This window comes from Macaca fascicularis, chromosome 2, assembly GCF_037993035.2.
Source record: "Macaca fascicularis isolate 582-1 chromosome 2, T2T-MFA8v1.1".
Lineage (NCBI taxonomy): Eukaryota > Metazoa > Chordata > Mammalia > Primates > Cercopithecidae > Macaca > Macaca fascicularis.
In genome coordinates, this window is record NC_088376.1 from 100,152,198 (window position 1) to 100,167,564 (window position 15,367).

Consider the following 15,367-nt stretch of genomic DNA (forward strand, 5'->3'; position numbering starts at 1 on the left):
AGGAGTAGTGAGCTGTACGAGTCCACGATGGTGGTGGAAGGTGTGCTTGGTGAGAAGTCCTGCACCCTGCGGCTCCGGGGCCAAGGCTCTTATGATGAGAGATACATGTTGCCTCACCAGCCCTGAGGCTCCGCCCCAGCCCTCAGCCCTAGGCCCCAGCTGGAGAATAAACATTGCCCAGGGATTAGGAGGAGATCTTCAGCACAAAGACACAGACCTGGGGACCTCTGGGCAGCTCCTGGAATGGAAGAACCCCCTTCCACAATGGTCTCAGCCTAGGCCTTCATGATATGTCCTCAGAGCTAACACAAAGGATAGGCTACACCACAGTAGAGACCACCGCATTGAGAATCACTACTCATTGCATAGCGAAGACCAGTATGGCAAAATTAGCCTTGGAAAAAAACCACAGCCACTAAGATAAATTCATGCAGTTTTACTATGCCCATTGCACTTCTCATCCATGAATTCGCCTTGCCCTAAGAATTAACCATGGCCTTGTGGCCTGGATGACCCAGGCTGCTTTTGTCTTGCACAGCTAAAGAGGGTCTGATGCGTGGCTCAACACCCTACCCACTCCTATACCATGTCATCAGTGTTCACATTTTCCAAATGAGTTGAAGTGCCTTGATCTGTCCACTGCCACCACCACCAGTGCTGAGTTTTCTCATGTGGTTTTGCTTCTGTAGTGTTGCTGCCTTGCTGTTACAGCAGCGGGACTGTCTGCGTAGCGCCTCCAGCCTGGGACCTCACTCAGTTCCCAGGGTATTCAAAGACAGCAGCGGCTCCCATTCCAGTTCCGATGCACATGGACACCACTCCGTATGCCCTGTGAAAACAAAACTTAATTGGCTGGGCAAAGGCACCCACCAAGTTACCTCCAGACCAGGCTGAGCCAGAAGGACTTCATGGACAAGTAGGATGCAAAACCATCAGACCAGATCTGTGGGCAAGCAGTACCCTGGCCTCCCACTTGGGCACACACACGGTGGCAGATGCCCACTGCAGGCTAGTATCCCTTTCAAGGCTGGCCCTCAGGGAAAACAGGGATCATGCCCCTACATCCTCAGTTTAGGGTGTTTCTGTGTGCATGTTCCCCTCCCCAGGGACCGATCATAATCCCAAAAGACACAATCCCAAACGCAATCATCCCAAATGTTGAAACCCTGGAAGAACAAAAACCCCTAAAGTCTAAAATCCTGAAAATCACTATCCTAAAAGACCAAAATCCAGAAAATATAATTCTGGAAAAAATAATTTGGAAGCCTGGCATGGTGGCATCTACTTGTAGTCCCAGCTATTCAGCAGGCTGAGGCAAGAGAATCACTTGTGCCTAGGAGTTCAAGACCAGCCTGGGCAATATAGCAAGACTCCATTTTAGAAAAAAACTTTTTTAAAAGATTGATTTAAAAAATATTTACATTTTTAGGCCAGGTGCAGTGGCTCAAACCTGTAATCCCAACACTTTGGGAGGCTGAGGCAGGTGGATCATGAGGTCAGGAGTTCAAGACCAGCCTGGCCAACATGGTGAAACCCTGTCTCCACTAAAAATACAAAATTTAACTGGGTGTGGTGGCAAACACCTATAATCCCAGATACTCGGGAGGCTGAGGCAGGAAAATTGCTTGAACCCAAAAGGCAGAGGTTGCAGTGAGCCGAGATCACACCACTGCAATCCAGCCTGGACAACAGAGTGAGACTCCATGTCAAAAAAAAAAAAATACATTTTTAAAAGCAGATTTATTTGAGATACAAAAACAACAGAACACTTCACAGGCTACTTTACACAGTAAAATAGGCAATAATTACAAATTTTTACAGACATAAACACTCAGGTATGCTAACAATAGTCACAGGAGTATAACAATTATAAACAGACAAACTGTATTCATAAATAGGTTAAAAAGCAAACTGTATAAATGGCTGGTAATCGTGTGCACCCAGCTTTATAACTGCAGTCATATGAATACCATGAGGGACAACCTATGTCTTTTGATGAGACTGATCAAAAACTGATGGAGCCAGGCACTGTGGCTCACACCTGTAATCCCAGCACTTTGGAAGCTAAGGTGGGAGGATCACTTGAGCCCTGGAGTTCGAGACCAGCCTGGACAACATAGCAAAACCCTGTCTCTACAAAAAATACAGAAAATTAGCTGGGTGTGGTGGCACACACATATAGTCTCAGCTACTTAGGAGGCTGAGGTGGGAGGATTGCTTGAGCCAGGGAAGCAGAGGTTGCAGTGAGCCTGAGATGGAGCCACTCCACTCCAGCCTGGGCAACGGAGTAAGACCCTGTCTCAAAAAACAAACCAACCTGGGATGGGTCAGCACTGCATAAGTAGTCACCCAAAGAACCAAGATCTTGAGAAATTTTATCTTTCACAAATGCAGGTGCACAAACAGCACACTTCTTCATTTACTGAGGAAGTTTCAACATTTTTATGTACAAGGCTTACAAAGTCAATGTGATAATGCACTTTCATGGAATCAGATTTCTGATGTCCAAGGCAGAAAGTGTGTCCCAGCTCTGAGAGAGACAGTTCAACTTCTGCATTTGTTCTCTCCAGGGCCCTAGGCAATTAGATGGTGCCTGCCAACACTGAGGGCGGATCTTCCCCACCTGGTCCACTCAGATGCATACTCTAACCTCCTCTGCAAACACCCTCACAGACACACCCAAAACATTACTTTGTCAGGTTTCTAGGTATTCCCAAAATTAAGTCCATTCCTTGTCAACTTAGCACCCATTCACATCTCCTTAAACCATACTTAATTTCCAAATAAGACAATTAGTTACATGGTGTAACTAATATGATGCAGTATTCTACATACGGTGGAAAATGCACTAATCCCTTCTCTAGAATTCATAACATGAATTCAACATTAGGATTTCAACATTCAGGATTTTAATCTTTTCAGATTGTGACTTTTTGGGATTTTAGACAGTAAGGATCTTTCTGCTTGACTAGTCAAGTGTAGAAGTAAGAAGGAGGTAAAGAGTAGAATAAGGAGTTTGATCTGTAACTGAACAATCAAGATAACTCACTACCTTTGGACCAGCCAAGACCTTACGGACTTTGATCTTTTGGGATTTCAACATTTGGGATTACGGCGCTCAGGACTGTGTCTGTCGAGATTATGATCCAAAGCCCACCTACCTCTATCCCCTGCCCCTCAGGTGCCCTGGCTTGGGTATGCCCCCATGACCCCACTGCCAGGAGCAAAGCCTTACCTCTTCCCACGGCGCTTCAGCTCGTTGAGCAGCGTGATGACCTGTCGTGCCCCAGTGCAGCCCAATGGGTGCCCTAAGGCCACTGCACCGCCCAGAGGGTTCACCTTCTCAGAGGGGAGTCGTAGCTTCTCCACACAGTAGGCAGCCTGGAAGGAGGCAGATCATCAGCTACAGCCCTCTTACCCCTCCCCTGCACCACTTGCCTGCTCACTCCACCTCGGCTGTCCAGGGCCAAGGCAACATTGAGAAACAAGGGCTCACCTGGCTTGCAAAGGCCTCATTGATCTCAAAGATGTCCACGTCACTCACTGTCAGCCCTGCAGGCAAGGTAGAGACCTGAACTGACACACTGGCCATCTGCCTCCCCTGGGACCCGCCCCATCCACGGGCCTACAGGCTGCCTGGTATGTGTCTCTTCCAAAAGGGTGAGCCAGTCTCAGCTGTGGGGTCAGGAAGGGCTTGGAGTATGGGACACTAGCCTGCCCCACCTCCACTCTGCAGCACCCACAGGACCACCCTCATGCCCCTGGCAACAGCATGCAGGGCAGCTGCAGGATCCAGGTGGGACCCAGATACGATGTGAAGGAGCCACCTTACCTGCTTTTTGCAAAGCTATAGGGATGGCGTAGGCAGGTCCGATGCCCATGATGTCAGGTGGGACCCCAACCACTGCATAGGACCTCAGGACCCCAAGGATGGGAAGGCCCAACTCTTCTGCCTTGGACCTCCGGGCCAGCAGGATGGCAGCTGCCCCATCACTCACTTGGCTAGAGTTTCCTAGGAGCAAATTGTTGGGGTAAGAAGGCATCAGGATGGGGCTGAGGAGATCCCAGCCCTCCCACTTCTACTTTGCAGAGGGGTCTATTCCAGGTTCCCAGAGTACAGCACCCAGCATGGCCATGGCCTCCTTTCTCACACCCGCACCCCAGACCAGTCTCACCAGCTGTGGTAGAACCGTCCTTCTTGAAGGCAGGCTTCAGTTTGGCCAGGCCCTCCATGGTGGTGCTGGGGCGGATACCCTCATCCTGGGTCACAGTGATGCTCCTCTTGGTGCCCTTGTCATCATGGACCGTGGTGGTCACTGGCACAATCTCAGCTTGGAAACAGCCCTTGCTCTGGGCTCTTGCTGCCCTGCCAGCACCATGGACAGCCAGGCTCAGCTCCCTTAGGGTTATCTTCCTCCCTGCCCCCAACCTCTATCCATTTGGGTAGATGCAAGCTTAGGCTGCTAAATTCAGGGACATGCTGGACTTTGGGGGAGCTCTGAGGGCACGGCCAAGGCCTTACAGGGCCTACTTCACCATCAGCCCTAGACCTCCAGATCGTGGCCAATCCCAGCCTCAAAAGGGGCAAGGGTGTTTGGAGGTGGTGCCTCCACTTAGAGCCCTTTGTCTGAGAGGGACTAAGCCTGCTTGGCTCTCTCTGCTAAACTGAGGATGGAACCCCAGAAATATTTGTGCTGGGTTCTGCCAACTTTTCTGCTCAAACTCAACAGTTTGATGTCATCTACTCCCCAGTTTCCACCTATTTAAAGTGACATATACTAAACTACTCATGTATTTTTTATTTAAGCAGTTTTAAAGCACAAGGTATTTAAGGGTGACCCCTGCAAACATGTGCAGCATATTAAGTGCCCAGGGACATTCCAGTGGAAGGAATCTAAGGCTTCCAACACATTTTCAAATGGTTATGTGACCCAAAGTGGCTAAGAATCACTGCCTCAGGGAAGCCAACCTGGCCCAGATACCACTCCTGCTTTTGCTGTCCTCTCTCTGGACAGGCCGGACTTGCCAATCTTAGACTGCCTGAGCCCCTGGGGTTTCTCTGATATCATCCCCAGTTCTTGCCTTAGGATGCTGCCACAGACCCAGCATGGTCCAGAAGCTAGGATGCCAGGGTCCCTAACATTCCTGGCCCCACACTCCAGGATTGGACTCCCACAATGTCCAATCTGCAAACCACAGCCAGAAAAGAACAGAGGGGGAAACTGAGGCCTAGCTAGGGCAAAGTCAGGGTGAACAGACAGTAATAGAACCTAGAAGTACTACCAACTCACAGTGGCCCTGACACTTCCCACTTCCCACCCCCAACCTGGGTGGCACGAGGCCTGGAAAGCACTCACTGCCCAGTGGTAACTACAAAACGGTGCCACTTCAGACCACTTAGGATAGACTCAAAACCTCACTCTCCAGCCCTTTAAACATTCCTCCCCAAGCAGTACTCACTTCTGCTGGGAAGCCAGAGCAAAGGTATCCTGCTTCTCCCGTGAAATGCCAAACCGCTCAGCCACATTCTCAGAGGTTATCCTAGAACACAAACAGCAGATAGTGTGGGCATTGGTCTGACAGCCTAGAGGAAGGGACCAGGCTGTAGAGCTGTGCTTAGAACTCTGGATTCCCAAGGCTGTAAGCAGGAGAGGATGTAAGGGCAGTCCATGCCACAGACAGTAGTGATGACTCAGGATATGGTACAGCCTTCCCTGAGGGTGGATATAAAGGCGCAGATAGGGAAGTCAGCAATGCTGGCCAGATCCTGAGAAGCTCATACACCAAAGAGACTTTCTCCAAGAGATAGGGCAGCCTGCATGGGGGCAGTTGCAAAAAAGAGTTTGTTCCCTGGGTGAGCTGCCTCAGCGCAGGGGAGAAAAGGAGGCTTGGGTGGGGGCACTAACTGGCTACTCCTGGCCAGCTTCTTCTATGCCTCAAGGAAAACTGCTGCAATGTAGGGAGATGAGGACTCCCAAATCTCCTCCAGAAAGGCCAAACCTAGGCTTCCAGGTCACCTTGGCTGGTGTCTATGCTTATCCTGAGAACCTAGAGCCACAGCTCGGCCTTCCAGCCTGGGCTTCTGGCTTTATCGGCTTCCCTTGAAGATACAGTATGTGAAAGAAGCCACAGCACTGCCCCTCTCCAAGCCTTAGTCTCCTCACATATCTAGTGGATCCAGGACTCCTGACCCACAGACCCTGGGGATGGCCCAGAGGCTCAGAGAAGCTAAGGTGTTTCATACAAATGCCACATACTTTTCTTTTTTTCTTTTTTTTTTTTGAGACGGAGTCTCACTCTGTCGCCCAGGCTGGAGTACAGTGGCGCGATCTCGGCTCACTGCAACCTCTGCTTCCCAGGTTCACGCCATTCTCCTGCCTCAGCCTCCCGAGTAGCTGGGACTACAGGTGCCCGCCACCACGCCCGGCTAATTTTTTGTATTTTCAGTAGAGACAGGGTTTCACCGTGTTAGCCAGGATGGTCTCGATCTCCTGACCTCGTGATCCACCCACCTCAGCCTCCCAAAGTGCTGGGATTACAGGTGTGAGCCACCGCACCTGGCCAAATGCCACACACTTTTCATGTTGCACCTGACAGGGCCCAATTCCCCCCACCAGCATGTTCAGTCATCACAAGCTTCCCACTGCCTTCTCAACTTTCTAGGCCCCCAAGGCTTTGGAGTGGAGCTACCATCGTCCTTCCTATGACTGAGCACCTCAGTGTGGGAGTGACAAGGTAGGTGATGTTTGGAAACTCGGGGGCACAGAGAGGACCTGGGGGCTTCAGGAAATGGAAGTCAAGGGCAACATCAAGTCTCATCCCCAAAGTCCCTGCGGAGCAGACCATGCCCAAAGGAAGGAGGCCAAGGCTTGGCACCGCCAGCCCAGAGATGATAAAGTTCCTTGGCCCCCTGCTCCAGGCTGAGAGGGCACAAGCACACAGAGCTATGGGAGCACTCACCCCATAGGAATCAGGCAATCTCTGGCCTTCTCCTTCTCCATCAAGCGTGAAGTAATATTTCCAGGGTTCCCTCTGTCGGCCAGGGACATGGACTCCACCCTGGGGAGAAGGAAGAGGAGAAGGTGAGGTGAACTGGGCTCTAGCAGGACTCCTCCAGAGATAGCTGAACACTTGGCAAGTGCTAGGAAATAGCCAGGGAGCCCTAGGAAGTCCAGTGGGCCTCTGGGAGCCACAGGCAGGGCACCTGGCCAGCAAGGCCCAGCTGTGAGTACAGGGCTACTGAGCCCTGTCTCTATTTCGACCCCCACCCCAGGACAGAGCACTGCACAAAACACTCCTGGGGGCAGGGCTATGCTTCCCTGTACAACTGCTAAATCACCCAACTGGCAATTCCAGAGAAAAGCCTTCTGGTGTCAGCCACAGAGGAGGAAACACATCCACAAGCCAGGACCAGCCCTCAGGGCCCACAAATTCAGAAGGGAGAAGAGATAACTTGAAAGTAACCACAGGCTGGCCGTGGTGGCTCACGCCTGTAATCCCAGCACTTTGGGAGGCTGAGGTGGGTGGATCACGAGGTCAGGAGATCGAGACCATCCTGGCTAACACGGTGAAACCCCGCCTCTCTAAAAATACAAAATATTAGCTGGGCGTGGTGGCGGGCGCCAGGGGAGGAAGCTGAGGCAGGAGAATGGTGTGAACCCAGGAGGCAGAGCTTGCAGTGAGCCGAGATTGCACCACTGCACTCTAGCCTGGGCAACAGAGCGAGACTCCATCTCAAAAATAAATAAATAAAATAAAAATAAAAGTAACCACAAAGCTGAGCTCAAAGGGTGATCAGACCTGCATAGACAAGGAAGTGCTACGAGCTGAGAGGAAGGAGACGGCAGCGTAATGTGGTCAAAAAAGGGTTTTGAGGCGATGGGGGACCCTAACGCCTCAAGGGATGCTAACAGATAACCTTGACTGAGTACTTTTCATGTGCCCAGCACTATTCTGAATTCTTTTCAGATGTTAGAGTGCTTCAGTGTCAGTCACATGACAGACAAATACTCTACAGTGTAAGCTGTTGGTATTACTCCATTTATTCTTCTCAACTTCAACAGAGCTGAGCTAGGTATCCCCATTTTATAGATCAGGAGACTGAGGTCTAGAGAGACTGTATAACTTGTCCATGGTCACCCAGCCTGGATCCACATTTAAGTAGTCTGACCTCAGAGCCCACTTCCAACTAGAGTGCCCTGTGCTACATGCTTGCTGATCAAAGCCTATGGAGAATAGTCAGGCTATGATGTGGGTGTCAAGCCTGGCCCAGATCTTAATATCCTAGTACCGTGGTCCTTAACCTGCTTGGGAATCAGATACTCTCTAAGAAACTCATAAAAGCTCCAGCCCTTCTCAAGTTATCCATACTACCTTTCACCCAGTAAAATAGAAGAACATGACAGAAATCAAAGGGCAATGGCCCTTGCCCAGCCAAAGTCCTTGTAGAGTGGTCTTTGGCTTTATTTACAACTATAGAGATAGCTCAGTACAACTCAGTGCCAGCTGCCACAGCCCTGCAACAGGGGCCAGCAATGTGTTCTCTCAAGAAATACTCTAAAGAGGATGCAAAAGGCAGCAGGGGTATTTCAGAACCCTGGGGCTGCTCACTTCCCCCAGCCTGCCAAAGCCCTTACTCCCCTGCCCTCCCAGCACCAGATGCCCACCCAAGCCTGGGCACCAGTGCCCTGCCCTTCCCTGGAGGCACTGCCAAATACAACTTCTGCAGCTCCATTTGCTGCAGCCAACAATGGAGCCACAGTCTAGGTGGAGGTGACAGTGACCGAACCACCACAGATCTCATTTTGTCCCTCACAGCCCATAGGCAGCTGGAAGTTTCCACATTGGTACCAGCGTGGGGAGACAAAGGGACAGACAGCCTAGTAAAATGAACAAACTAGTTATACAGTAGGCAGCTGTCCCTGGCTTTAGAGAACCCAAACTGCAACTTCTCTCTCAGCAGCATCATGAATCAACAAGGGCCCCAAAAGGAAACCCAAATGCTGGATTTTCTCAAAATGCTTGCCCACCTTTTCCAGCCTGAAATACTTCCAAGAAAGTAAGCTTTTAGAGGCCAATTCCCCTCCCCTGCTAGTGCTGAGAGGTATGAGTGATTCCTGAGCAGCCAGAGTTGGTAGCCACTCTTAACCTGCATTTGTGAGAACCCACTCCCGGCCAGCTGCCTAATGGGGATGGGGGGAATCCTGAAATCATGGCCTCTGAGAACTCAGATGAAAATTAGTTTTATTGTCACAAGTTGGTTAATAAGCTCCGGCAGAAAAAAATTCTTACCCACAGGCCATGCCAATGTCATAAGACCCATTTCTGATGCCACCTGCAACAAAAGCATTTCATAAACATCCTTTGCCAGAGTCCACCTGTTCTGGAAGCAGTGGAGCCTCTTCCCCACCTGGTCTCTAGATGGGACTCAGCCCCAGCCTCAGAAATGGAAGACCCAGGAATGTTCAGAAAAGGCTTTGGGCAGTGGTAGGGGGCGCTCCTGCACTCTTTCTGTGGTTAGAGTCCTCTCAGAAATTATTACTTGCCCAGCAGACAGCGACTTCGCTGACCCAAACCCACAGGTCCAGGATCAAGGTGCCCACCCAGTCATAACTTACCTGCTATGCTGGCCACTGCCTGCAGCCCCGACGAACACTGTCTATTGACAGTGGACAAAGGCACAGTCTCCGGGATGTCACTGAAACAGAAGGTGAGAGAGTAGAATCAGCCCCCAATTCCATGCCAGGCTCTCATGGAAAGCAGTCCTATGCTTCTAACTGCCCCCCGTCAAGGGATGTAAAGGGCAGGGGAACAAACCCAGCAGCCCTGCCCCCATGCCAGGCCAGATCCATGGAATGGGGGTGGGCAGCTACTGGACAGATCCCCTCTCTGCAGGCACTTGCTCCCCAGGACCACCAAGTACATTCCCTTCCATTCCTGTGACTATCTTCAATCAATGACCAAGCACAGCCCAAAGGCAAGGGAAGCCTGTTTGGGCCACAGGGATCCTTCTCTCTCTCCCTTTGAAGATTCAAAAATGAAAACTATGTATCTCTGTTTCCCCCAAAGAACAGGGAAAAGGCACTGCTGCTAGGACAGAGCACCAGAGCCAAAGAAATGCCTAAAGTCTGAGGACAGGGACCCTCAACCTTACCAGTAATCATATAGCTAACCCTGCCATGTTCCCATGGACTCTTGAAAGCCTGATCCCACCTAGACGAAGCACTCTGATGGGAATCATGTGTTCTAACATCCGTTGCTCTGGTAGGTTCCCCAAGACTCTCACACTGGTCTTAGCCCTGGAAGCTAGTAGGGCTTCCCCTCTTGATGTAACCTGCCTTGGCCAACAGTAAAAAGCCCTAGGGAAATTTCCAGACCTCCTCAGACCCACAGACTCAGAACCTGAGGGAGTGGAAGCATCCTGGTGATTCTGGTGTACGGCCAGATTTGGGAGTCTCTGAACTAGTGCCCAGGCCAGGCTCTGCAGAGACTCTCAGGTGGATAGCTTCCTGTGCAGCCTGTTTGATCCCTCCAGGGTCCCTTAACTCCCTAGCAGGTAGTTACCATTCCTTCACTCAATCCACCAAGTTCACTAAATACCTACTTACCACAAGGCATCACCTGAGGGATGCTGAGATGCATATAACACTGTGCCCTGGAGGATGCCCAACCAACACACAGAAAATGAATCAACTAGCAGAGACTGAAATAATAGGGCAAGAAGGCAAACCACATCAGAAGGAAGTGCATGGCTAGCTCCTACTGGAGAGGAAGGGGCTCTCATTTTCAGCCCGAGAGCCTGGATAAGTCATGCCAAAATGGTGAGACTGTGTTTGGGCAGGGTTTGTCTTTCTGTCTAGGGCAGAAAGAGGAGAGAGGGCTAGCACTTCAAGGAGACAGAATGACGATATCAGGGAAGACAGTAGGCCGACAGGTGGCTGAACGAAGAAAAGTCAAGGTGAGTAAGCAGCTAGGAGATGAGGCTGGAAGGTAAGTCTGGAGCCAGATTGTAGGGGTCCTTGAACTACAGGCTGGGCAGTCTAAACCTCTCCCAGTTCCTAGAGGGTTTTTGTTTTCCTGTTCCTTCACTAGCTAATGTTCCTATTTATTCTTCTCCATACATCTAGAAGTACAAAGCTAAGCAGTTCTTAAATCTACACACGAAAATAATTTAAGCATTCTTTCCCCTGCAGGCGCTCAAAGGAAAGTTTACCAGGTCTCCTCCTGAGTGTCCCCCTTCCCCATGGTTCTGCCCTATCCCACAATGTCTGCTAGTGGGATATGACTGGAGTTAGCTCAACTAGTAAAAAGGCTGAAAGTCACTTTTCAGCATGCTTACTTGGTTACTCACCTGACAAATGAGGGCAGAATCCACACTTACAAAAGGCAAGTGACAACCTGGCTTTGGCTAAAAATCAAGCCACAGAGAACTTCTGCTCCAGTCCCAAAGGCCTTGTGTATCCTGGCTCAGCACTTTAAAGTAGGGGAGAGGTTGAGGTCACAAGAGCAGGGAGTCAAGGACTCTGGTTGCCTCATTCTGGTGTCCAACCTTATCCTCCCCAACCTGCAGACTGAGTTCCCTGGGGCCTGGGCCCAGTAAAGCATCAAAATGGCCAACCCATGGCTAGAACTAGAAAAGTTTACCTCAGAAACTGGGCGATTCGGGCCATGATTGCCCCGGCCCCAGGCTGCAGCACATTTCCTGTGGACAATAAACTTTCATTCAGCACCAGGTGGTGGTATTCTGTGCACTAAGGTATAGCTGTGAAAACCAGAGATGAGGCATTCCAGATCTTTCTTTGGGACACTAGCCCTTGGCAGGCTCACTTGCAGCTCTGGAACATCAGGGTTTGGGGCAGGGAGAGCAGGCCATACAACAGCTTGTCCTGGTCATCCACCAGCTCCTGTCGCTAAGCGTCCCATGCTCACTTGCCCACGCACCCAGCTTTTCCAAATCAGCACAGATGGGCAGGTTGCCTGCCCTTAAAAGTGAAATGGGAGTTTCTGAAAATGCACATCTCCCCAGGTATCCTCCTCTGAGCCCTGTTGTCACCCCAGAGAGGTGGAACAGTGATTGCTGACCTAGGGGTGGCATCCGCTGGATAAGACTCTTGCCATATCATGTTTAGTATTTCAAGGTGAGGGGTGGGATAGACTGAAGGTTGTGGGGAAAAGAAAGATCAGATTTTTACTGTGTCTATGTAGAAAAGGAAGACATAAGAAACTCCATGTTGATCTGTACTAAGAAACATTGTTTCTGCTTTGAGAAGCTGTTAATCTGTAACTTTAGCCCCAACCCTGTGCTCACAGAAACATGTGCTGTACTGAATCAATGTTTAAGGGATTTAGGACTGTGCAGGATATGTCTTGTTAACAATGTGTTTGCAGACAGTATGCTTGGTAAAAGTCATAGCCATTCTCCATTCTCTATTAACCAGGGACACGATGCACTGTGGAAAGCCGCAGGGACCTCTGCCCAAGAAAGTCTGGGTATTGTCTAAGATTTCCCCCCACTGAGACAGCCAGAGATACTGCTTCGTGGCCATATCCCGTGGGAAGGAAAAGACCTTACCATTCCCCAGCCTGACACCCGTAAAGGGTCTGTGCTGAGGAAGATTAGTAAAAGAGGAAGGCCTCTGTTTCCCGCACGTCCCTAGGAAGGGAATGTCTGTAAAGCCGACTATTGGTTCTATTCTGAAATAGGAGAAAACCACCCTGTGGATGGAGGCGAAATATGCTGGCAGCAATACTGCTGTTACTCTTTGCTACACTGAGACATTTGGGTAAAGAGAAACATAAATCTAGCCTACTATGCACATCCGGGCATAGTACCTTCCCTTGAACTTATTTATGATGCAGATTCCTTTACTCACATGTTTTCCCGCTGACCTTCTCCCCACCACCCTGTTCACCCTGTTCTCCTGCCTAAGAGGTCCTGCCCCTCCACACCTGTGGGTATTTCTCCCAAGGCGGAGACGACTGAGAAAATAAGACACAGAGACAAAGTATAGAGGAAGAAAAGTGGGCCCAGGGGACCGATGCTCAGCAATTGAGGACCTGCACTGGCACCGGTCTCTGAGTTCCCTCAGTATTTATTGATCACTCTCTCTACTATCTTGACGAGGGGGATGTGGCAGGACTACAGGGTAATGGTGGGGAGGAAAACATATGAGCAAAGGACTCTGTGTCATAAATAAGTTTAAGGAAAGGTGCTGTGCCTGGATATGCACGTCGGCCAGATTTATGTTTGACTTTACACAAACATCTCAGTGCAGTAAAGAGCAGTATTGCCGCCAGCATGTCTCACCTCCAGCCATAAGGTGGTTTTCTCCAAACTCAGTAAATAGAATGTATGGTTGGGTTTTACACCGAGACATTCCATTCCCAGGGACAAGCAGGAGACAGATGCTTTCCTATTATCTCAACTGCAAAGAGGCCTTCCTCTTTTACTAATCCTCTTCAGCACAGACCCTTTATGGGTGTTGGGCTGGGGAACTGTAAGGTCTTTCCCTTCCCACGAGGCCATATCTCAGACTATCTCAGTTGGGGGAAACCTGGACAATATCCAGTCTTTCTTGGGCAGAGGTCCCTGTGGCCTTCGGCAGTGCATTGTGTACCTGGTTAATAGAGAATGGAGAATGGCGATGACTTTTATACTGCCTGCAAACACATTGTTAACAAGGCACATCCTGCACAGCCCTAAATCCATTAAACCTTAAGTCAATACAGCACGTTTCTGTGAGGACAGGGTTGGGCTACAGATTAAGGCTACAGATGAACAGCATCTCAAAGCAGAATTTTTCTTAGTACAGATCAAAATGGAGTTTTTTCTGTCTTCTTTTTCTACACAGACACAGTAACAGTCTGATCTCTCTTCCTTTCCCCCACACTGCCGGACTCCCCTTGCCGAGATAGTGAAAATAGTAATCAATAAATACCGAGAGAACTCGGAGACCAGTGCTGGTGCAGGTCTTCGCATGCCTGGTGTCCCGGCCTCCTGGGCCCACTGTTATTTCTCTATACTTTGTCTATGTGTCTTATTTCTTTTCTCAGTCTCTCGTCCCATCTGACGAGAAATACCCACAGGTGTGGAGGGGCAGGCCCCCTTCAAAGGTCAAGGCCATGGAGGTTCCCCCAGTGAAAACTCGGGGTGGGGAGGTGAGGAGAGCTCTGGACGAACAGAAAAACGGGAAGGGCCCAGCACAGGGCCTGGGTGGTGCGCTCACCGACACAGATGTCCCCCAGCTCTTCCGGCCTCAGATTCACGTCCTTGAGAACCGCGGTCATGACGGCCGAGAGAAGCTCGTCGGGGGTGGTGTCCTGCAGCAGGAAGAGGAGCCGCGGTGACCCCCAGTGCCCCCTGCTCACCCCAGGGAGACAAAGCGACCACAGCTGGATGCGGAGCTGCCTCCGGCGTCCAGGGTAACCAAACATACGAACCGGACCCCAGCCCGCGCTGGCGTCTTCCCACACTCGGCACCCAGACCCTCGGGCCTCACCTTGAAGCCGCCGCGGCCTGCCCGGCAGATGGCCGTGCGCCGCCCGTGCACCACCACCACGTCCGCGGCCGAGGCCTGCGGGGCGCCGCTCAGGCAAGGCGCAGCCTGCGGCATCCAGCCGGAATCCGGCCGGCCTGTCAGGTGGCCCAGCACTACCTGCAGCCTCTGCATTGCGCAGCTCAACCCTACAAACCAGCCACCAGTCGCGGAACTGACCGCCGGAGTTAACAGACAGCCGTCCGCGCACGCGCAGAACCACATCTCAGCCTCCAAGGCCTCAACTCCGCCCACAGCCCTGAGAAGGGACGCGAGCGCCCCTCCAAAAGTCCCGCCCAGCTCCCGCCGCAGCCAACCACAAGGTGAGTCGGCCTGGGAACCCGCCCCTCCCCGCCACCGCCTACCGAACCCTCTATAGGAGGGCCCACAGTCACCGCCCAGCCGAGCTTTCCACTCAATGCCCCGCCTACCTTAGCCTACCGCAGCCAACCAAAAGGTGGATCTTTACGAATCCCCGCCCAGAAATGCAGAGCGGAAGCCTTTCCACCTTTTGTAGCCAAACCCGAGACCCGACCCCCAAACCCATGTCTCCTGCCCGCAGCTAAACGGAAGGCTGGAGCGCCAGGACCGCTTTCCGCTTGCGAGATGGAGATGGAAGCCGGGGCTCTAATTCCTCTACCCACTTCCTAGTTGGCTCTGCTATCCCTCCGGTCCTAGTACCCGAGCTGGGGGACCTAAATACTTCCGAGACGCCCGAGTCCTACTCCGACGTGGGTGGGCTTTCCCATTCTTTCGAGAAGACAGGGAATTTGGGCTTCCGGACTGGCCGGGAGAACAGATTTTACAGAGGTGCCGGGGTGTGACAAGCTCTC

At 51.2% G+C, this 15,367-nt stretch overlaps 2 protein-coding genes across 6 annotated transcripts in view; one reads left to right on the forward strand and one right to left on the reverse strand.

Annotated features, from left to right (window-relative positions):
* Positions 1-442, forward strand: part of DLEC1 (DLEC1 cilia and flagella associated protein) — a 66,796-nt gene extending 66,354 nt beyond the window's left edge. For both annotated transcript variants that reach the window (XR_006696132.3, XM_005546657.5), the window contains one exon: positions 3-442. Coding sequence is in view for 1 of the 2 variants with exons in the window: in XM_005546657.5 (XP_005546714.3) it covers positions 3-126 (124 nt within the window). In the remaining variant the exon portion in view is untranslated. The remainder of the gene's footprint in view (positions 1-2) is intronic.
* Positions 422-14,762, reverse strand: ACAA1 (acetyl-CoA acyltransferase 1). 4 transcript variants are annotated; one of them, XM_045386472.2, is made up of 12 exons: positions 14,499-14,762; positions 14,226-14,319; positions 11,644-11,701; positions 9,618-9,697; positions 9,292-9,334; positions 6,961-7,059; positions 5,461-5,541; positions 4,176-4,366; positions 3,833-4,012; positions 3,497-3,552; positions 3,236-3,381; positions 422-829 (listed from the first exon to the last, which is right to left on the reverse strand). In XM_045386472.2, exons 1-12 carry the CDS (start codon positions 14,757-14,759, stop codon positions 754-756), a joined length of 1,365 nt encoding a protein of 454 aa, XP_045242407.1. In that variant the 5' UTR covers positions 14,760-14,762; the 3' UTR covers positions 422-753. The 4 variants fall into 4 exon arrangements, with proteins under 4 accessions (XP_045242407.1, XP_073887789.1, XP_073887790.1 ...); XM_074031688.1 differs by lacking the exon at positions 11,644-11,701; XM_074031689.1 differs by lacking the exon at positions 9,292-9,334.
* Between the last annotated feature and the right edge of the window lie 605 nt (positions 14,763-15,367).